Here is a 21,275-nt window from a genome sequence, read left to right as displayed (position 1 = left end):
CTGAATCCGTGAAAAACAAAATGGCTGGGGTTGACATTGATGTGAAAGGGGGTGTCAACGTCTTCACAGCAATAAACGTATTCCCAAGCGATCACGCCAGTATAGCGCTTGCGAGCTACATCCAGTTGTTAAAACTATCTCCGCTGATGGGCGGATGAGTTCTTTTCATCCGTAGTATCCTCATCCTGGGATTGCAGTGGTGTTGTGTTTTTTTTTAATGAAGTTGTTGGACTGGCTCAAATCTCGATCTTCATGCTACAGCGGGGTCCGAAATGAATATACTGGCACATCCACAGGGCCTTGTGTGGTCAAGCCCTGAATACGACTATTTCTCGCGGAAGCTCGCAACAGCTCAATTTACGTGATGCGGAGGTCACGATCTCGGGGAGGCTCTCAAGAATTTGTTTTGGAGTGATTCAGGAAAATCGTCTCTCATGCCTGTGTGATAAGCTAGCACTATGGCCACTATGTTTTCCATAGCAAAATGCCAACGTAACCATTTGTTAAATGGTTGCACTCATATTGATATATATACCCGTGGGTGTGGTGGTGTAGCCCGGTCCACAACGGCCATAGCCACCTATCCCACCACCTATAGACTGCGACCACCAGTTACAGCATAGTGTGGGAACCACATACGAACTGGCGTGGGGGGGCCCACGGGGGAGCGGGAGGAACCGGCGGTCGAAGGAGGGGGAGGATTGGAGGGGACAGGAGAAACAGAGGCACGAGCGGGGACGGGAGAGGCGGCAGCAGGCCATCTCTTCGTCTTCGCAGGCCTTGCTACCACCAACCACGTCCTCGCCAGCCGGCTCACATGCGTTGTCTTCGTTAGCAAAGACGCGCACACTGGCATCGTCCTGCTCGACCGCTACGATACCCTGGGGAGTATCCTCATTATTGGGGGCGATCTTGGGCAAGGCGCGCGCTCTGACGACGGGCAGTGGGAGTTATCAATGATTAGCACTGGCAAAAGCCGTCCGAATAACGTTTAACTAGCTTCTAGCAAGTTCGGGTCACGAAAACTTACCAGCAGAACGCCCCGAGACGGCTCGAACGACGAGAACTACGACGACCGGACCTATATCGTGCGACTGGTTGGTCTAGGCGTTAGGGTAGGTTTGGACAACTGCATAGGACGATCGATCGAGAACAGGGCAGGGGATCGAACGAAGGGGTTGCAGATTTAGGAGGGGAGGAGATAGTACGCCAGTTAGATATTTTCGTATAAGAAGAGCAGCGTAATCTTAGAAGCTTCCACTGCTCAAGCAACCTCTGAATCACACCTAGATAAAAAGGATCCGTTCCCTTTCAAGGAGTTTGTATTCAACATTAACGTTACCTGATTCCCGAGAGCAGATGCAGTTGCAATGAATGGTCTGACGACTTTTGTTCCCATGCTGTTAGGTTAAAGTTCCATGCGAGATTCTTCTGCCACAATCAGCTATTGATTTAAACTGTGCATGGGATTTCATTCACTTGGCCTTGCGAGTGGCCGGAACTGAGAAGTTTCCGAGTCTTGCTTCAGGACTCTACGCTGCGTTCCTTCGTGATGGGGGCTCGTGGCATGGAAACAGGTAGTTAGTTACAGTCTCCGGCAATAAGTTTGAAACCCCCCTGTGATGCCAAGATATCACTAACCCAAACTCAGTTATGTCAGAATGCTGCTTTTACTCTACAATTTTTCTTCTTTCCAGATCCAGAACAACAGATTTTAAAATGCTGACTGAAAAAATCTTTGATATGATTTTCATTATTAATCACAGCAGTATTTATTTAGAACTTATTACACTAGTACTAGCTTTAGTTTACCACACATCTCATTACACAAATTACAATGATTTTTTCATATTTCTAGAGAGACTCTAATATCTAACTAACTCTATTTAGTCTTTGACTTTATAGTTCTAGTATTTATTTGTAGTATAGATGATGAGAAATGATGTGAGCTGAGTGTTAGTAATAAATCTAGATTCTAGTGTGGATATAGTTTTAGTGAATCTTCAAGACCCATATTTTATTAGACTTATTCTCAAAGTCAAATAGAATGGTCTTACATAAAATATTAATAATGTCTTCTACATGAGCATGAAAAGCAGCTATATAGACATTAACACAATATAGTTAGTATGATCTTGGCCGCTCAGGGGGGGGGTTTCAAACTTAATGCCCCCCACTGTACCAAGGCGCTGAACAGATTCTAGCCTTTAGTTCTCGGGGAATATTCATGCTCGCCTTCGATAAGATCTTTCAACAATTGACTCTTCCGCCGTATTGCATATCTCAACCTTCCATCGGGAATCAATTCTCAATTACGGTTAGCATCAAAAAGACGGGTTGGGAATATGGCGTGCACACGCTGGTAAATTTGTGATATTTGTGGCATATATTACATATTGCCAACAAGGACTGTCAGCCAATCTCGGTCACAATCCATGATGTTTTCAAAATATATTCCCGCCCACATACCGTGCACCATGGAGCACATTGGATAGTTTGCGGTTGTTCCCCATCTTACCGACCTCATCCCCCCAAGTCAGCGTTGCATTGGGAGTCCTGAGAGAAGGGATGCACGAGGTCAGATTGCGGACAGCCTGTGGTCCATCGGTGCCTCCCTTTCAACAACCCGCCAACGGCTAGAGAAAAGCTAGACTGTGACAGAAGTCACAGCTTATCGCAGTTTGAAAAACTTGGCGGTTCTAGAAAAGCTCCAGGATGTTCTTTGAGAACCGTGCCTGACGTCATGCTGCACCCGCCCCGCTCTTGGACCCCTGGCCATGCTTCATTTCCCCGTTCATTGGTGTTGAAATCCAAGCCACAGGTGCTTCCAGCAACATTGTTTTGCCAGAGATGCATGGTTAAAAACGGCATGTTGGGGACTTATCATTTTACGGGAAGACAGAGCACATAGCATTGCTTGGATGCAACACCCGACTGTGCAATACTAAGCAGCAAAGCCTACCATCTCAAGCAGCATATGCTGGATAACCGTTCAAACTGCAGAGGAGCAATGCAGCCATGTCTGTGGGGTTCTTGTTACCCTTCTGCTTTGTCGGAGGATTTCCAGCAAATGATGTTCAAGACAGCCTCACACGTGTGGCGGTGGATCTGCACTATATCCACAAAGACGAGCGTGGTCAACACACATGGGTCAGGTTGAGCGTTTCTGTTGGTAAAGGGGTTTAAGAACTCCCGCTCAACAATGTGGTACAAGAACATCAGATGGAATCAAAAGTAACCGGGGCTGTCCCACGTGGTCCTTTTCCTCAGCTTCAGGTCTTCGAATGCTTTCGTACAGCGAGGATATATAAAACGAGCCTTCCTGAGAAAGGAATCAGTTGTCCGTGAAACGGTCAACAGTTCAAGGACGGATATTTGAAGCCACACTCGGCACCAGATAAAAAGGATGGCAGCTCTCAACCGTCTTATCACAGCTATTTGCGCCTCTCTCTTCCTCTGGCCAACTTTGATTTATGGAAGACCGTTCGCCTCCTTGGCACCTCGAACATGGCCGTTCCCCAACAAGTCTCTCTCCCTCCGTTTGATGACCTTCAATGTGCGCTACGCTGCAAAGCCCTCAGGAAACGAGAAAGCTTGGTCAGAACGACGAGGTAACTTGATCACCCAAGTCGCATACGAAATGGGGGCAACAGACAACGTATTCGTCGGTATGCAGGAGGTCTTACACAACCAGCTCGAGGATATCGTCAACGGGTTGAATAGCCACCCCAGCAGCGGCGGGAATGACTGGGCTTATATCGGCGTCGGGCGAGACGACGGCAAACAGAGTGGGGAATACTCCCCCATCCTATATCGCAAATCGCTCTGGGAATTGGTCGAGATGGATACGAAATGGTTGTCGGAGACTCCTGATGTACCTTCCTACGGATGGGGTGCCACGAACCGCCGGATTGTCACCATTGGGGTTTTCAGGAACAAGCGGACCAGGGCAATGGCTCTGGTTATGAACACGCATCTCGATCACCAGGTTTCGGAAGCCCGTCTGCACGGGTCTGAGCTGATTCTCAAACTCATTGGCGACTATAAGAACAAGCGGCAGTACAAGTGCAAGCTTACCGGCGTCATACTTACCGGCGATTTCAACAGCGAGGAAGGACAGGAGGCATACAAAGTCGTCACTGAGTCAAAGATCCTGGTGGATCCCGTGAAGAAATTCGGGGATAAGAATATCTATGGCAATCGGAAGACTTTTACCGGTTTCGACTCGGAGGTTGGGCTCACGAGAATCGACTATGTGTTCGTGGGCCAGGGAAATCTCTGTGGATGGGGTGACAAGGGCACCTGGGACGTAAACCGCTATGCCGTGCTACCCAACAAGTTCGACGATGGTATCTTCTTCTCTGATCATCGGGCTGTGGTTGCTGATGCCCACTCTTGAAGATGACTGTATGGATGGACGGAGACGGTGTAGGCATGTTTCTAGTTGGGCGGATACGTCGGTTTGTGCCACGCATACATACATGTTCATAGACACCATTGAGCCATAGTATATAACTGGAGATAAATGCGACATGACGATTTTGGAAGCGAGATTTCCTTGTATGCAGGACTCTTTTGACCCTGTCCTAGCCGAATTGAACGATACATCCATCCATCATGTTTTATTTTTGTTTTTCTTTTTATTTTTTCTTTCGCGAATATTTCACCCATGGAAGCTCTGCTTGCGCTGGGGAGGTTTACCGTTACATGTGTAGATTGCGAGTAACCGAGGGACATACATATATATAGAGTACCATGCGAGGTGTGCTGATTTCTCCCGTTCCCAGATAAAACTGGTGGTTGAAACGTGTCTGAAAGCGTATCCGAAACCGAGATGAAACTATGGAGCTCGCTTCTGTCCTACTAGTATTTTATTATTATTATTATTATTATTATTATTATTATCATCATTGACATTTTCCCAAGTTTGAGACCAAATTCGGTGTACATTTCTGGTGGGTGGTGAGTGTCTCTTAGTATCTCTGTCCATGCAACAATTCAGCTCTCCTTCGGGGTCTCTCGAGAAAATCATTTTGGATTCCTGACTTAGATACTAGGTTTCAACTACAATTGGTCGCACGGTAGGGATTTCAGACTTGGCATATGTTAAATTATTTGGTAGGTGGTCTGTCCTGGCAAGAGATGTTCAATCGCTGGGGGGGCGTAATTGGGCCCTGCCATAAGTTCAGTTCTTCTACCGATATATGATTCTCTCCCACTCCGTTCATATATATTAATCGCATTGGATATTGTAGCATCCCTCCATAAATGTATACTCCAAGACTTTACCGGCCCTACTTGTGAATAAATGATTAAAGACAACGTGGGTATATAACTAATCCACAAAATCCCGAAACGCCCGTCCCGCCCATTTAGAGTCAACGTACCCGTCCAGGTACTGTACATACGGTATGCGTAACAAATATAACCCATCCGGGCATCGCACACGCCCCATCAAATCAACCCATCGGTCACTTCATCTCGGTGCCACACGCCGGATACCCCATCTTCGCCGTGACCATTATCGTCTTCCCCGCATACTTCCCCACATCCATCAAATCAAGCGTGCACTGCTTCACATGGAGAAATGGAGGCGACCATTCGTCTGATATCTGGGCTTCTCTAGCCACATGGGGTAACGGCCGCGAACCCCTTTCCGCCCGCTCCATCACATACAAGCAGTGAACGATGTAGAAGTCCCAATTGGTGTTGAGGAACTGATGTGCACCCGCCAGCACCTCCTCAACCGGCACCGAATGTCCGTCTAGTGTCTCCCAGTGCCAGGTATTTGGGTACCGGGCTAGGAATTGATTATGGAGGTCCTCGTCCCAGCAGTCATGGTGGGCCCAATTGAAAGCTATCATGTCAAAGATACAGCCCCGTTGACGCGCTTCGGCCGGGGAGTTACCACATGGACCTTCGAAGGCGGACAGAGATCGTTGGACCTCCACGGGTGGGATGGTTCGGAGGGCGCCAGCGTATGGCGAGGGTGAGGATGGAGTTGAGAAAAAATGGGTATATATAGTTAGAGCAACCAAGAGAGTCAAGGCAATCTTGACAGCGAATAGATACAGCCGCGAAAAGCATGTCCGCTTCGGGACAGAGTTGATGTGCTCCTGGGGGAGGAAGGGTAATCCAAGATTTTCGGTGTCCCGGTCTATTTTGCTCGGGAAGCTTTGGGATTTCTCCATGTTATCTGGTTTGTGAGGATGGTTTGGTAATGGGGGATGCGTGTGCCTGCTGTGTTCCCAAGACCACCAAGGGAGAACAAAAGGATCACTGTTCGCTTGGGCTGTCAGATTGAGTAAGCTTCGAAGCTGAAACTGGTGAGGGAAGCAGATGCCCAGTCCAGATCGGCTACAGCAATCAAGACTTCAAAAGATGCTAGAAAGAGGCACAGGGGCATATGTGGATGTGCGTATTTATGTACAGTAGGTGTACTGTACATGGACATACATATATGCCGTCTCAATAATGCTAGTAGGCGGGCATGGGCCTTTCGGATGAGTTGCTCAACGCACGTGGGGAGGGCGGACGATGCCCAGCTGTGGCAACATGCTCGGCCGCTGGTCTTGTCAAAAGGGATATCTAGTAAGGGAGGATCCTCGGGTCACAGTCAATTTGCCATTCTACATTGTGCTGGGATAAAAGACCGCTTCAACCAGAGGAGGGAGCTGGTGCCGGCTCATCCCCGAGCTGATGGAGGAGAAGCGTCAGAGAACTTGAGATTTTTGTAAATTCCTTGGTCTGTGACCCGAGCATAGGCCAGCGCTAGTATCCGAGAAACCGAGTTGTCTTCCAAAGCGGTTGGATCGCCCGAGCCTGACACACTGTCATCTTCTCTAGCATCTAATAACGAATTGAAAATCGATTTTTCCGCCTTTTATATAGGCAGTAGCACGACCTGCTAGATGATGGGGTGAAAAGTGGCAGATCAATGAGAACTGACCCATCACATTTATCTTAATATTTGTATAATATTGATATAACTAGTTATTGATAGAAACTTACTCTTTGCTCTGTTTTTGCATATAATTTGAGCATCTCAAGACTATCCAGTATGATAATCAAAGAGAGTTGCCATTATCTTATCTCAGCGAGCTCAGACCCTCTATGGCTCGGTTGCAGCAGTATGGGCTTTTCAATTACACAATAGTCACATATCTTTGAGATTTGTGAATCACCTTAGACTGTAGTTAAAGAGAAGACGAATGTAAATATATAATTTTTATATTTAAAAAAATTAATATTTCATATAGATGTATCTTGTTGAAAATGATCGCTTTATTTCTTTGACGATATAAAAATTAAAAAAGTGATTCTATCAAGAGGGAAATGATATTTAGCTAGCTAGTTCTATTAGTTACACGCAGTACGCAGTAACACCTGTTGGAGGGAGTGGATTGGGTCACCACGGCGCTGGTGGTGATTGACCTAATAGCACCCAATCCATCCAATCCCCTTAAATAGGTGTGATCACGTGACAACAACAGCCTTCGCACAGGAGTCCAAAATAAATTGTGATTGGCTTGGCAACCATCAACGAATACTGGTATCAAGTTGATCACTAGGAGAAATATTAAACATACCGTTTATACAAAGGAACAAAAAATAATTCGTAATATAATCAGCAATCCCTTTTTATATTATTGTGAATATAAAGTGTGTTTATGCTTAATTTAATAGAGAACCTATTAACCACCACCACCCCCACCCCCTCCCCCTCCTTATCCACCACGGCAATGACCATTAGCTACATGATCTAAGAGAAAACAATAGAAGCAGCTATTGGCATGGCAGGTCTCATGAGTATTACACCGAATTTTTTCGCATCTGTTAACATGTGGTGTCAAAGGTGAAGGCGCCCGTCGATCCGACGTTCCCTGCTTTGGAAATAGAGATTGATAGGGATTGTTGACGGGATTCCATATCTGATGCTCTTCAACTGCAAAGCTATCAACACCATCCCAAACCTCAAACAGATGACTCTGCAAATCTCCCGAATACTGATTGGCAACAGTCATTAGGTGACTACTATTAAATCTTCTGTAATCAAGAATGTTGCCAGCTCCATCATATGATCGCAAAACCCCATCATCATCTAGATGCAAAACTCCCGTCGAATCGATTTGAATACTACGAATCATATCAGATACTTCGTTCTCAAATGCTGAACCTGGTCAAAAAAGATTAGCCATCGGCTTTCAAATTATAGTAAGTCGGATTTTACACATGTGAGGAGTTGATTATACTTGAAAATATATCATTCTTCGCTGTTGCCTCGACTTTCACATTGATAAGAAAGCCGATCACGGCCAAGGTGATCAATTGCATCGTAATTGATAAAAAGGTAACAATATTTCTACTCCGCAGTAAATTTAGATGGATAACTACTATTCTAGAATGTATGTATCTATGGAAATTGACAGACAGAATATATAAATTTTTTTAACAATAACTAACTGACAATTATTAAGTTTAGTAATAATTAACTAGTTAACTAGTTATGTTTTATCAGAGTGTTTGAGTAAACTAGCCATTAGCCGATTAACTCTATCTGTACATTCTCTTTGATCTAATTGGGCTTGTAAACATTCTTCAATAGCATCTGTTAATGTGGGAACAAAAAAAACCAGCAGGGGCTTCAATGTTGGCTCCACAGTGGCGATTTCTCTGCAGAACTTCTAGAAGAAGCAGAGTTCAAATGTAAGTCAGCAGGTGCTTCAACCGAGGGAGCCGCCAGACCAGAGTTGGCTCCCGGCGATTGACCAAAGAACTAATGTAGTCGAGAAGCGAGCGAGATATATAGGCAAGCGAGCCACTTTTGTACCACCACAAAAGTTTTACTCCGTATATGTTTGTTTTATAGAGTAGCACCACATACAAATTTTGGTGTGACAAAGCTGCTCGCTTGCCTATATGTGTCGGAGCTGAATGAAGTCCGAATATTGACCCAAATACTGAATATCGATAAAATGAATTGAATTTCTTATTCTAACTCCAATAATTACATGATAATCAGGCAGTATTTATAAGAAAGAGAATGCTTGAATATACAATAGGGGTAGTACTGATATGCACCGGAATAGCAATCCGGTTTCAGGTAGTGGGATGGTATAAGATCTTTGCTAGTGCCTCAACAGAATTCTTGATATGATATATCACTTCTGACAATATGTCTCGCTCGCTTATCGACTACGCTACTGCGTATTGTTGTTCTTAATCTATATAACTAAATTTAAAAAGTGTTCAATGCTGGCATCGCAATAGTTATCTACTAGTTATAAAAAGATTTATATAACAGTTTGCTACCAAGTCTCCCACTCATACTTGAAAGCAAGGTGAAGCCTCTAGAGAAATGCTCTGAGAGTGCTCAGAAGATCGTGTCACTATTATGAGTATTAGAAATATCAATTAGAGTATTTCTAAGAGTCAAGATCAGCAACAGCTACAGTGGTAATCTAAGTTCTTGAAAAAAAATATAAAGTTAAAACTTGAGCTTTAAGAGTTTGTGCAACGAGAGCGGAGAAGTCATAGTTAAGGAGTAACTATCTTTTGGTGGAAGGTGTTAGGCCATGCGGCAACAGGCTACAGTTGAACGTGGTTTAAAAAAAGTGGGTCTGAAAAATAAACCATGCTCCTTCGCTTTCTCATGAAAATCTACACACGAAACATCTCTGACACACCCTCAGTATATATTATGAATCAGTTCAACATTCAGAGCTCTTCAACATCTGAAAAGTAACTAGTTGTGAAATTAATGATCTAGATTTAGAATCCAGGTTAGCTAAGGAATAGAGCTCTGAGAAATATGATACAATCACTGTCTCTGAAGCATTCAGAGCAGTAGAGATGTGTGAGAGATGTGTGGGAGATATGACAAGCACATGTAGTTTTAATGAGAGGATTGACATGGTTTATGGTCAAAATCACACTCAAAGGTTATTCCGGCCCGAAAAATTAGCCATGTTCAACTTTTTATTGACCGCGTTCAATTGTATGCCCCTGGGCCAAAAGAGCTTGATCACCACCAGCGCCATGCTTTCAACATCCATTTCTTGTTGGTCAGCTAGGGAACTATAACTGTTCCTTATCCGAAGGATCCAGAGTGACTAACTAAGCATTGTCCCCGCCCAGAAAAGGACTGTCCGAGTAAAGAGGACTTTCCACATGGATACTCTCTGATTCGAACCTGTGGTACCGTGGAGGGGCATTAAGTTTGAAAGCCCTCCCCGAGCGGCCAAGATCACACTAACTTATATAACGTTAATATCTCTGTCACTAGTGTAGAAAATATGCTCTATTTGACTTTATGAACAAGACTAAAATATGGGCCTTGAAGATACACTCAAACTATATATACTACTAACTAACATCTTCATCATTCATAATACAAATGAGTTTGAGAATTATGGGTTAGAGATTGAAATTAGAGTTAGTTAAGAATTAGAGTTTCTCTAGAAATATGACAGAATCGGACGTACAAGTTGAACGTGGTTTATTCAAACATGAACATGGTTAATTTTTCGGGCCGGAACAACTTTCGGTGTGGTTAATGTGTCCATCAATACGGGGTACTGTGGTTAAAATGGGTTTTTATTATTATCTAGCTACTTTGGGCATTCTGTAACAAAAGAAGTCATGTGACTATGGTGATCATATGATCAACAGAACATGCAGAGGTGCCAACCTTGCAGCACATAGTATGCACCTACAATGTTCAGTCAGTATGTAGAACTGAACATGGTTTTCAAAAGAGTTCTGCTCTAAACCATGCCATTGTTTATTACTAGTGTGAAAAACTGAGCATGGTTTATCTACAAGACCCACTTTTTTAAAACCACGTTCAGCTTTCAATAAACCACATTCAACTGTAACCCGGACAGGATCACTGTCATTTGTATGATGAGATGTGTGATAAGCTGAAGCTAATCTAAAAGTCACAAGGGTGGGGGTGTTAAACCCGAGGCTGGAGCATGTTGGCGCACGTGTGTTGCGGAATTGTTCGCGCTAACAACGGGCCTAATAACCTCGGTGATCAAGCTCTTTTGCCCCGCTTCAATAGATATTGTCACGTGGCCCTCTAGCAAGCGATGAGCTCCCGTTGTAGCAGACTTATAGCTCAACAAGATACACCTGATTTCAAATTTCAAATCTTTATTACTTAAAGCATATATTTGTATTCATAAATTATCAATTATATAGTGTTTTAATAGAGTGGGTGTTGAGATATCAATAGCTGACCATCCTTCATTTCAATTGTATGGAAAAAGGTAGGTGCCGCAGGGTGAACTACGTTATAGTAGTGATACAATATGCAAATTACTTAGTCTTTTACGAATAAATTCATTGGTAATTTGTTAGGGTATTGTTATTCAGGGTTGGTTCGTTGAAATGGTTTTACCAACTCCAGTAGAGCCCTTTTTACATTAATTGCCGGTGTATTGTACAGTCCGTACCGAGCAGAGCAAGCGAAGCATGCCTGTTCACCAAAAACACTTTGGTTTTGCACAAAATAAAATCGGGAATGTATCCTTTTTCATTTCTCATGTAGAGCGCACTGTCTTCAATACAGAGTCCAGCAGTGGTGACACCCCTGCGATTGACAGAGCTTCCCGAGACCTCCCAGGATTTCTAGCTACGTTGCATCTAAGTTTTTGGAATTGATGAAAACCGTCACACATTGTTTGGCAGTCAGCATGATATAGTATTGGTTTAAAATTTTTTTGACTTATTCGTTGCAGCGGGGACTTCCAGTGACAATTATTCATCTGGATAATCAAAGACGATGTCCACGCCCTGAAATGCTGTGGAGTCGTCTAATTCATTCCCTGGTAAAATCATCCTGCTTCATATGTATCTTTAGGCTGCCGTCTCATTCCTATTCTCCAAGCTATATTGTAGCTAACGGTGGTATTCACGATGGAGGGGTCCTCCGACGTTAACAGCAAGAAGCCGAGGGCCAATTCCCGTATGTCTTTATTTGGTTTGAAGCATGGCTGGAACTGAATTTGATATGATAACGCTCTTCACATGCATCCTTCAATATTTGCCACACTATGCCTTCCTGATGCCAATTTTAGCCGTTATTGAGGTTCGGGGTTGGCCGTGCAGCGAATCTGTCTCCTCCTTTATATGGATTTTAATCCAAGAAGCAGGAATGCCATCTCGATATAGATGGTGGTGTTCGCCACATGTACGTCGTTTTCTTGGCTTTCAGATATAGTGTAGAGTTTGGCGTATATTTGTGTAATGATTTGGATTGAAGGGTTTTATTTCTGTTTGGCTTCAACCTCTTCTCATGGTAGAAGTACCGATGTTTCCAGATGCGGCGCATAGATCCATTCATACTGGGCTAAAGACCTTTTTTGCAGCCAGGCGTTCTCCAAAATCGCGAGTGCTTTGGTGACATTCTGATAGTTGTCAATTTTGTGGCTCATAGCAAGGTAGGGTAGGTATTGGGCTCTCTCACCTTGAAACCAAATCTCGACATGCCGATGAATATTTCTCGCAAAATTTCCTGATCTGCGGGATCATTCGCCTCTAAGGCCGCAATGTACAAAGCCCAGAGCATCCCCAGTTGGCCAACGCCTCTCCCAAATGATCGGAACAAAGTAATGATACGCTTGGAAGCTGCTGTTATGTGTGGAGGTGGGGTACGGGAAACACGTTCACCGGAAACAGAGACCAGATGTAGATAAATAATCGTGGCCTTTTCATAGGCCTCAACGCAAGCGGTGCCTTCGAGCAGTTCGTCATTTCCGTTAGTTTTCACGTCGTCTTCCAGCGCCGAGTCAATCATCGAAAAGCATTCAGGCACCATCGACCTCCACAACGCAAGTCGGGTTTCGAGGCCCGCCCTGGAGGTTTCTTGAAGTTCGATTGGCATTCCTTCTCGTTTGGCTTTCGCAAACGAACTAATATCAGTTTGTATGCACATCAGTAACGACCAGTGACGACGAAGTGCTGATAACACGGTGGCGTTCCGCGATTCTTCTGGCAAAGTGCCAGAAACACCTAAATTATATTGCCAGCCACCACCATGAGATTCCCAATAAGGACCTTCGATAACGGTCCCTTCATTCGAAGAAACGGCACCAGCAACATCAAGATACGCTGTAAGCGAAATAAGAAAGCGCTTCAGTGACAGTTCTGGCACCTCTGGTGATTTATTAGAAGCTTGGGTTGTCATGGTAGGAGTGGGTACTGGCTGAATCGGCTGCATCATAGACTCAAAAAGGTCGCGGACTCCACGGAGATGGATCTTCCAGTTGCCTGTCTCCGAGTCCATCATCTGCGTAGAACGTAAGTCGCCAAACAGTGACAGGAGGGAAGGCTATCCAGGCATTACTGAAAACTAGCTAACTTAAAAAAAAAAAACCACTCTAACCTCGAAGAAACAAAGCAGCAAACACGTAGCAAGGTCAGTCGGTTGCCAGTGCCCTGGTCCAGCTCGTAATGTTTGCCTTAGTGACCGCACGGCTTTGCCGTACATCGTCATGGCGTTCTGCATATGCCACATCTGGGATTTTCCTGTTGTAGTATTCGCAATCTGGAGGGCTCCAAGGGCCTTCATTGCTTCAGGTAACGTTTTTGACGTATGAGAAAACTTGGGAAACAAATAACGGTATGGGTTCAAGTTGTAATCGGTGTCGTACACAATTAGGAGGGTTGAAACCGTATTAATGAAATGAGAATAATACAGATCTGCTGGCGATGATACAGAGGCTGGGAGAAACGATGGCTTCGATATGGTGATGTAATTGCCTCGAACTGAAACCGGGGGTTTGATTTTATCTTGCATGCGCTTTTCTTCATTCCCTTCATTTTTGAGGAACTTGCTGCCTTTCTCGTCGCTCTTTGGTTTTCGTCGTTTGACACTCGGCTCAGTAACACTAGCCGCATTCTGATCAAGGTTGTAGAACTTGAACGTCGTCGTGCCTTGGGCACCATCACACTGGAGGCCCCTTTTTACACAGTTACGACAGGCTGGAAAAGCCTCATCACATCTGACATGTCTGCTTTTGCAGGTGGAGCAGCCAGTGAAGCCTCGATGATGCCATCGCCGAACACGTTTGGGTCGCTCGGGAAGTGTTGCCAAATTTGTTTCCATTTCGTTGGGTTTGAGAGAAATCTTCATCGGCGATAGTTAGGTTCCATCATTGCAATAAAGGAGACGTCCGTTCAGCATCGAGTAAGTTTGAACTTGGCAACAATGGACATTGGTGGCTTTATCTCCTGTTTTGCTTCCACGGTTCCTCTCGGGCAAGCGTTCCTGCGGAACGGGACGGGCGATGAAGATGAGCAGCCTAAAACAGCGGTCTGTTGCTCTCGGCGAGTTATATGATTTAGCCGCATCGAAACATTCGCGTTGGCCTTGCTGGAACCTTTCATCTACAATTAAAAAACCTGGCAGGGCGGCAGGACGGCAGCTGTGATGTTTGACAGTTTGGTCGTGCGGTCCATGATTTCATCACCGAGAGCCAGGACCCAAGGAATTAACATTCCGGGGAAAACCACAGCCGCCAATCAATCCGATAGTCTTGATTCGAGGACGTTGTCGGGGTAGTGCTTTCACCTGACAAGGATGATATTGAGCCACTAAGGTCCTCTCGTCCATTAGCCCGAGTGAGAATAGTACCTTACGGACACTTCTTCGATGGTGGGGTCTCCTTGCACATCATCCGCGCCCAACTTCACTGCTGTGACGGCCCCGGGCGCCACAGTCTTGAATTCGCCAGAGTCAGCCTCAACAGTGGGACCAATATCCGTTGATCGACGGAGTTGTGTGATATTTTAGCTCCTCCATCTTCAAGATGTCAATTATTCTGCTCATCTTGGCTCACCACATACCCTGGTATCATGCAGCGCTTCATGCATATGAATATTCTTGCGTACAGACGCTGCGTATACTATGTCACAGACAGTCGCCAGCAGCTTTTCCTGCCCTGTTCGTGGAAAGGGAGTCGAATCAACAAGGGGCCAGCCTGAGGCTTCAACTGGCGTTCCCGGAAGGTTCGATGATTTTCGATTTCCAATCCGCAGCCAGCCACTACTACGAAGTGACACTTTTGTTTCTCCAATGAAACACTGCCCGCCGGAAAAAACGACGGCGCTTTGGTGGGGAACTCAAAATGGCCTACCAGAAATTCGTTTTCAGACAGAATATACTCGCAGCCGTCAAGTTGGTGCTGATGTGTTTGTTCGCTGATTGTCCATATGTGGTACATATAGATATGATATATATGCACAGAACAACTGCTTGATGCTTATTTTGTAATTTCTCCTGCGTTGACTGCCAAAATCGGCCTGAACGATGCCCAGGGGCTCTCTACTGAAACCCAAGTCATGTCCTCTAGTGTCGTTTGGCGGAAGTTGGATGATTTCAGGCAGTTTTAACAAGTCGGTTGCTGTACATAAAGATGTAAGCCTGGTCTGGGTTCTCGAGAAAGGCGTTGTCTTGGGCAAAGATTCGTGCTGACATCTTGCGCTATATTTAACTTCGGGATGGCTCATGCTCCTGCAGGAGCCTCCTGGTGCGCGGCTCGAGAGCACGTTTTTCTCTCGAAATCTCAATCAACTGCCTGGTTGGCGTCTATTACAACAGCTCGCCACCACAACCTCAGCAGCAAGGCGGCTGACCGAGAATGTTGGTGGCGTTCTGTATGATCCAATGGGCGCTGACAGCAGCCGATTCGATACGGAGGATTAGGATCATGAGAGAGGAGCAAGTCAGCTCCAACAGATGGCAGCCTTGCTGAAGCATAAAGTTGGTTATCCCGTGGATGGGGATTCGTCGGGTTTTTGGGGGCGGGAAAACATGAGAGACTTCCATCCTGTTATGAAACACGATCGACTTGCATTTGGACTGATCATCAAGATGCTGCCCGCTTTCCGGAATCGAGGCATCAGGATTATTGTTGAGCATTCCTCCGGGATCTTTCCATTGGCTCAAATCCTTCCGCAGGCCATCAAAAAGTATGAATCGCCATAAGCATAGACAAAGAGGACGACTTGTTTGAAATTCTGATGGCGTTTTCTCTTCGGCCCTAATAACCGATTTACGATATATCTTTCAAGATCTAGCCCCGCAAACAAGTGATCAACTGTACCAGATCGCCCTAAAGTCATTTCCAGCACAAGGTCTACGCATAAAGAACACTGGAATACGCCAAAAATTCAATGTCATGGCTATTGGCCGCTTAATTTCGGTTATGCAGACTGATATGTTGATATACTGAAGTGGATCGGAAAGAGAAACTTCCAAAACTAGAATATTTTAACCAGCATACCTCCTGTGTGATCCCATGCTGAATGCGAAAACACTGCGTATAGACTTTGGGTCTATGGTTAGTGGTTGTACGGTCGCGGACACATTTGAGGCTCTTGTGTGTAGATCAAGGCACTCGATTGACCAACTAGAATGCTCTGTTTGTAGAAGTGCCACCATTCTGACAGGATATGTCCAGATTGAATTGGCTGTGACAATGAGAGGAAAATTGAATCTGAGAGCAAGAGTGACAAGAGCATCCGATGGCAGCGGAAAGATGAAATGAAGCGCAAATTATTCACCAAGCTGTAGAAGAGTGGCGAGCGATTCAAACCGGTAATTTGAAGCCCTGCATATAATCAGTTGTCCGCCGTTGAGGAATCAGCTTCGTACTTTCTCTGTTTTCTCTAAATGATTGCTGCCTTGTTAGAGTTGATATCGTGGGTATTATCTGCATTCATCGTAAGCTAGTTTTTATTTATATCGTAGCTCTTGTTTCATTTGGGCTAATTCTTGAAGCTGATGACAAGGTTTCAGCATTGGATCCAGCTCTCATTTCATCTCATGGGCGGGGATGTACTCGGCTTTTGTGAGCAGTTGCCAGATGCTTTTACAGGAATAACAACACAGTAATTTGTAACAAACGGGGCAAGGCCCTGTTCTCCAGCCAATTCAATACATCCAAGGTTGGCCCTTCTGGATAGCAGGGGTTCCTCTTTGTAGAAGTGTTAGTTGCTCGGAGTAGCTCTCAGTATCTTCAGTGGTTCATCCAATTGAGTCAAATTCACACAATAAGCGGAGTTGTAACAAACAGTAACTGGTTTAAATCCAAATAGGAGTAAGAATGAGATATTTTCAATAGCATGATGTTTGATCTCTTCGTTGAATAAGTTGTTCCTTACGCCGTAGTGTGGATTGATGCATTGTCTTGGCGACTGCGGACCGGAAAAATCTGCAGCCCCGAATGCTACCAACAACCATCTGGCCAACTCGAGGGCTCCGCAAGCAATGTCGTAACAATAGATCAGAGATACTGGCGGTCGCTCTCAACATGACCTCAAAAGCAGCCTGGCGCAGTCTGCACTACAGTGCAAAGCGCCGCTCATTCGTCCCTCGAGCTCCGTATCGATGTTTCTCCTGCTCAATCCAAACTCGCCAACCGGAGCTTTCAAAGCTAGGCCATGGTGGACGAACGACTCATTTCGGATTCGAAACCGTTCCAGAAGCCGAAAAAGAAGCTAGAGGTATTTTTGTGATTTATTTTTGTAACTCTTCCCTTACCGGAGGCTAACAGGAGTAGTGGGAGCTGTTTTCAGCTCAGTTGCTAGCTCGTATGACACAATGAATGATTTCATGTCACTGGGAATCCATCGCCTCTGGAAAGACCACTTTGTTCGAGCCCTAAACCCGGGCACGCAGCACCCGAGTAACGACCCCAACGGGGAGCAAGGGTGGAATATCCTCGACGTCGCTGGCGGAACTGGAGATATTGCGTTTCGGATGCTTGACCATGCTACGAACATCAATAACGACCACCACACACGCGTGACGATCGCGGATATTAACCCAGACATGCTCTCAGAAGGAAAGAAGCGGAGTCTCGAGACACCATACTACAATACGGATAGATTATCCTTCATGCAGGGCAACGCAGAATCCCTCCCCACGATTGCTGATAACTCGATTGATCTGTATACTGTCGCGTTTGGCATCCGGAATTTTACCGATAAACAAGCTGCAATAAACGAAGCCTTTCGCATCTTGAAACCAGGAGGTGTCTTCGCTTGTTTAGAGTTCAGCAAGGTCACCAATGGTCTATTCGACCAGGTATACAAGCGATGGAGTTTCAGTGCAATTCCCTTGATCGGACAGCTGGTGGCAGGCGACCGGTCAAGCTACCAGTATCTGGTTGAAAGTATTGAAAAATTCCCAAGCCAAGAAGAATTCTGTCGCATGATCCAGCAAGCTGGGTTTTTGACTCCTGGGCGGGGCTATGAGAATCTCTCTATGGGCATCGCTGCAATACATAGAGGTGTGAAACCATTGACAAGCCGAAAATAGCTTGAGCAGTGAAAAATGAGCGACGAATCGGTTGATGCTTCCTTCCTCTTAGAACCCCGCTTCGCACGTCAAAATAACCCACTGTTCTCCCCCAAATTATATTCATCCGGATGTTATTTTTCTTCCTTCTGTTTAATAACCTTTGGCGCATTGTATTACTAAATTCATATTATTTGGATAACCCATTTTCCATGTCTCAACTACCATTGAACGAAATTGAGCAACGGGATATTGACGCACCTGCATTAGTAATTAATACCCACCAACATGAGATGGCCTCATACCCCCAGTTGACACCACGATGACGTCCCGGGCTTGTGATAGGGCAGCTTCAAGAATAATACTACAGGATAATTCCAAATTGGCGTCGGCGTCGGCCGGAACACGTTCCCTTTTGGGGCTTTCTGCTTTTTATGGTGGCTTGATCAAAAAGAAAAAAAAATTTATGATTGGAAACCTTATCAAAAGTTCAGTTGATGTGGAATCATCACATTCAACACTGATATGCGGCAATATATTGCGTAGGATATAACAATCGGGCATACCCACCCTGTTCATAATCTATCCGACAACGAAATATTTTCTGCTTCCTATCAGTCAATGCCCTTGCGTGTTTTTGCACCACGGAACTCGCCCACCCCGCCAATGACTAAGCAAACTGCTACAGAGTTGCAGATGGTACTCAAAATGTAATGAATTTTTTTTGACTTGCCTTTTCCTTCTATCCCCTCATTCCTTAATGTCCTCGAGCATCATAGAGTAGATCACCAGGTGAGGTTGAACCTTACTCTGGCCCTCTCAGTGCCACTCCTTCTCCTTCCCTTCCGGCTTGCTTTTCACCAGGCCTATACTCCTGGCCTGAGCCATCCTTCCACCCAAGTATCTTTTATGTACCTGAACAGTACATACCCCCCAATCTGCAGCTTGTTTATTCACTCTCTCACGTTGTCAAATGAATGCACGGGTGGTTTGTCTCTTCCCCTCCTGCCGAACCTATATCAAGTAGTTAGAACGGAAAAATGAGACGATAGGGTCCGGCTGCGCTGCAGCCAATCCCCTTGCATATTTTGATTCGCGCTCCAGTGGTGTTTGCGACATTCACTCGCTTCTTTTCCTCTCCTTCTTACTAAGTTCTGCAGTATCCATTTCGATACCTTGGAATCTCTGTTTGTGTGAAAGGAGCAAAATGACGCCCTTTCCAATGGCACGCAAAAGGCGGCGCGTTACTACATCCCTATCTGCACCAATCCGCACCCAGATGCAAAAAATTAGCGGCGTTCTTCCTTCCCTACCAATGACTCCACCAGATCCGGGTGGCTTGCTAGATTCGCCAGGACATTGCCTGGCGCCTTCGACCTGCACGGCAATTCACGTTATCTCGACGGAACGGGCGGCGCTAGCACATCTAGAAAGAATCTATTTGATGGATAAACTTGCTCAAGATAGCATTGAACGCGCAGTGACGACGGTAGCCAATACTGTGAGGTCTGGAGGGAAGCTAATTATTTCCGGAGTTGGGAAAAGTGGGAAGATTGCTGAGAAGGTGGTGGCTACCATGAACAGCCTGGGGGTCCAGAGCACGTTTCTTCACCCAACAGAGGCACTCCATGGGGATCTTGGGATGATTAGGCCGGTAACTATCCCTGATTTTGTGGTCATTTTCTGTGAAGGCGTGGAGAATTGGCGGTGGTATCTAACGCAGGCTTTCGATCGTTTAGGGTGACGCAGTACTTTTGGTAACCTTTTCGGGCAAGACACCAGAGCTACTCCGCCTTAAGCCGTATCTTCCAGCAACAGTGCCACTAATTGCCATCACCGCGCATGAAAGTCCCGATTTGTGTCCACTTTTAGCTGACTCAAATAGTCCCGACCCCATTCTACTAACTGCGCCGGTTCACGAGCATGAAGATATATCATTTGGCTTACCCGCACCGATGACATCTACAACAGTAGCGCTTGCCCTGGGCGACGCATTGGCATTGGCAACTTCCAGGAAGCTGTATAACTCACCAGACAAAGGCCCAGCTGAGGTGTTCAAAGGTTTCCATCCTGGAGGAGCAATTGGCGCAGCATCGGCTGTTTCTACGACTCCGGTTTCGGAGTCTGCATCTAGTTCAATATCCGCGAGCTCAATATTTTCAGAACCGCTACTCCCAAAACGAGAACCGCAGGTGACTCCAGCTCCCTCACCCAATCGCGACCGTTGCATATCCGATATTGGAACGCCATTTTCTGTAATACACCCGATATCTCCACAATCCACGCAGCACCTAGGAAAGCACAGCATAATAGATGTGCTAAGAGGGGCTGTTCGCTCTCCAGCAGCCAGATCGTGGGTCTTATTGTCGCCAACGGCAATTATTCCGCCAGAGCAGGTTTGCAGGCTCTCAGAGGAGAGGAATGTTGAAATGTCATTGCAGGATCTTCCTTATGCTGCTGATGTGATTGTTCACAAAAAGGATTGGTTCCATGTGTCAAAGGACAGTACCACCAAGGAGGTGAAGGGATTGATTATCAAGTTCAATGAGGCCTGTGGACATGTGATTGGAAGGCTGACTGCGAAAAGTACCATGAGTTCAGTGATTGCTATAACAGATGGGGTAACAGGTGATATTATCAGTGTTGTTGAAGGGAAAGACCTTCTGGATGATTGATCATACATGATTTTCTTTAGCCTGATTTTTTCCCTTCTGCTCCCCTGCCCTCAATTCGTGGCTGTGGACACTTAACCATCATTTTTACGACCTCCTTTGTTGGATTGTCTTTCTTCTATGGATTTTCTTTTCTGGATACTTTGCGCTGGGTTTTCCGCCCTGGAATGAGCATAGGTTGCACATATCTTACATTCTGCACATGCGTTCTATCAACATGAGACATTGTTTTACATTTTGATGGAACCCTGTCCGCTTCTCATTCCTCTGTTCTTTTGGGCGTTTCTTCGTGA

At 45.5% G+C, this 21,275-nt stretch overlaps 8 protein-coding genes across 8 annotated transcripts; 4 read left to right on the top strand and 4 right to left on the bottom strand.

Moving 5' to 3' along the window:
• Window positions 1-592: 592 nt before the first annotated feature.
• HCBG_05893 (uncharacterized protein) lies at window positions 593-1,399 on the bottom strand (the record flags this gene model as incomplete). The annotated part of the gene is made up of 3 exons (XM_045432942.1): window positions 593-812; window positions 1,031-1,081; window positions 1,287-1,399. The coding sequence occupies 3 exons, from the start codon at window positions 1,397-1,399 to the stop codon at window positions 593-595; spliced, it is 384 nt and encodes a 127-aa protein (XP_045286110.1).
• An 801-nt stretch (window positions 1,400-2,200) lies between these two features.
• Window positions 2,201-2,871, bottom strand: HCBG_05892 (uncharacterized protein; the record flags this gene model as incomplete). The annotated part of the gene is made up of 3 exons (XM_045432941.1): window positions 2,201-2,288; window positions 2,470-2,556; window positions 2,669-2,871. 3 exons carry the CDS (start codon window positions 2,869-2,871, stop codon window positions 2,201-2,203), a joined length of 378 nt encoding a protein of 125 aa, XP_045286109.1.
• Window positions 2,872-3,406: 535 nt separating this feature from the next.
• Window positions 3,407-4,399, top strand: HCBG_05891 (endonuclease/exonuclease/phosphatase; the record flags this gene model as incomplete). The annotated part of the gene is made up of 1 exon (XM_045432940.1): window positions 3,407-4,399. The coding sequence occupies one exon, from the start codon at window positions 3,407-3,409 to the stop codon at window positions 4,397-4,399; it is 993 nt and encodes a 330-aa protein (XP_045286108.1).
• Window positions 4,400-5,471: 1,072 nt separating this feature from the next.
• HCBG_05890 (uncharacterized protein) lies at window positions 5,472-6,191 on the bottom strand (the record flags this gene model as incomplete). The annotated part of the gene is made up of 1 exon (XM_045432939.1): window positions 5,472-6,191. The coding sequence occupies one exon, from the start codon at window positions 6,189-6,191 to the stop codon at window positions 5,472-5,474; it is 720 nt and encodes a 239-aa protein (XP_045286107.1).
• Window positions 6,192-12,299: 6,108 nt separating this feature from the next.
• On the bottom strand, window positions 12,300-14,140 carry HCBG_05889 (conserved hypothetical proteinr; the record flags this gene model as incomplete). Its single annotated transcript, XM_045432938.1, has 3 exons — window positions 12,300-12,413; window positions 12,473-13,336; window positions 13,391-14,140. The coding sequence occupies 3 exons, from the start codon at window positions 14,138-14,140 to the stop codon at window positions 12,300-12,302; spliced, it is 1,728 nt and encodes a 575-aa protein (XP_045286106.1).
• Window positions 14,141-15,134: 994 nt separating this feature from the next.
• Window positions 15,135-15,712, top strand: HCBG_05888 (uncharacterized protein; the record flags this gene model as incomplete). The annotated part of the gene is made up of 3 exons (XM_045432937.1): window positions 15,135-15,198; window positions 15,360-15,424; window positions 15,527-15,712. 3 exons carry the CDS (start codon window positions 15,135-15,137, stop codon window positions 15,710-15,712), a joined length of 315 nt encoding a protein of 104 aa, XP_045286105.1.
• A 1,609-nt stretch (window positions 15,713-17,321) lies between these two features.
• On the top strand, window positions 17,322-18,331 carry HCBG_05887 (ubiquinone biosynthesis methyltransferase coq5; the record flags this gene model as incomplete). The annotated part of the gene is made up of 2 exons (XM_045432936.1): window positions 17,322-17,514; window positions 17,592-18,331. The coding sequence occupies 2 exons, from the start codon at window positions 17,322-17,324 to the stop codon at window positions 18,329-18,331; spliced, it is 933 nt and encodes a 310-aa protein (XP_045286104.1).
• Window positions 18,332-19,532: 1,201 nt separating this feature from the next.
• On the top strand, window positions 19,533-21,158 carry HCBG_05886 (sugar isomerase; the record flags this gene model as incomplete). The annotated part of the gene is made up of 2 exons (XM_045432935.1): window positions 19,533-19,964; window positions 20,050-21,158. 2 exons carry the CDS (start codon window positions 19,533-19,535, stop codon window positions 20,983-20,985), a joined length of 1,368 nt encoding a protein of 455 aa, XP_045286103.1.
• Window positions 21,159-21,275: the final 117 nt, after the last annotated feature.

This window comes from Histoplasma capsulatum (genome assembly GCF_000150115.1).
Source record: "Histoplasma capsulatum G186AR genomic scaffold supercont2.8, whole genome shotgun sequence".
NCBI classification, from domain to species: Eukaryota; Fungi; Ascomycota; class Eurotiomycetes; order Onygenales; family Ajellomycetaceae; genus Histoplasma; species Histoplasma capsulatum.
This window is presented reverse-complemented; position numbering and strand designations above follow the sequence as displayed.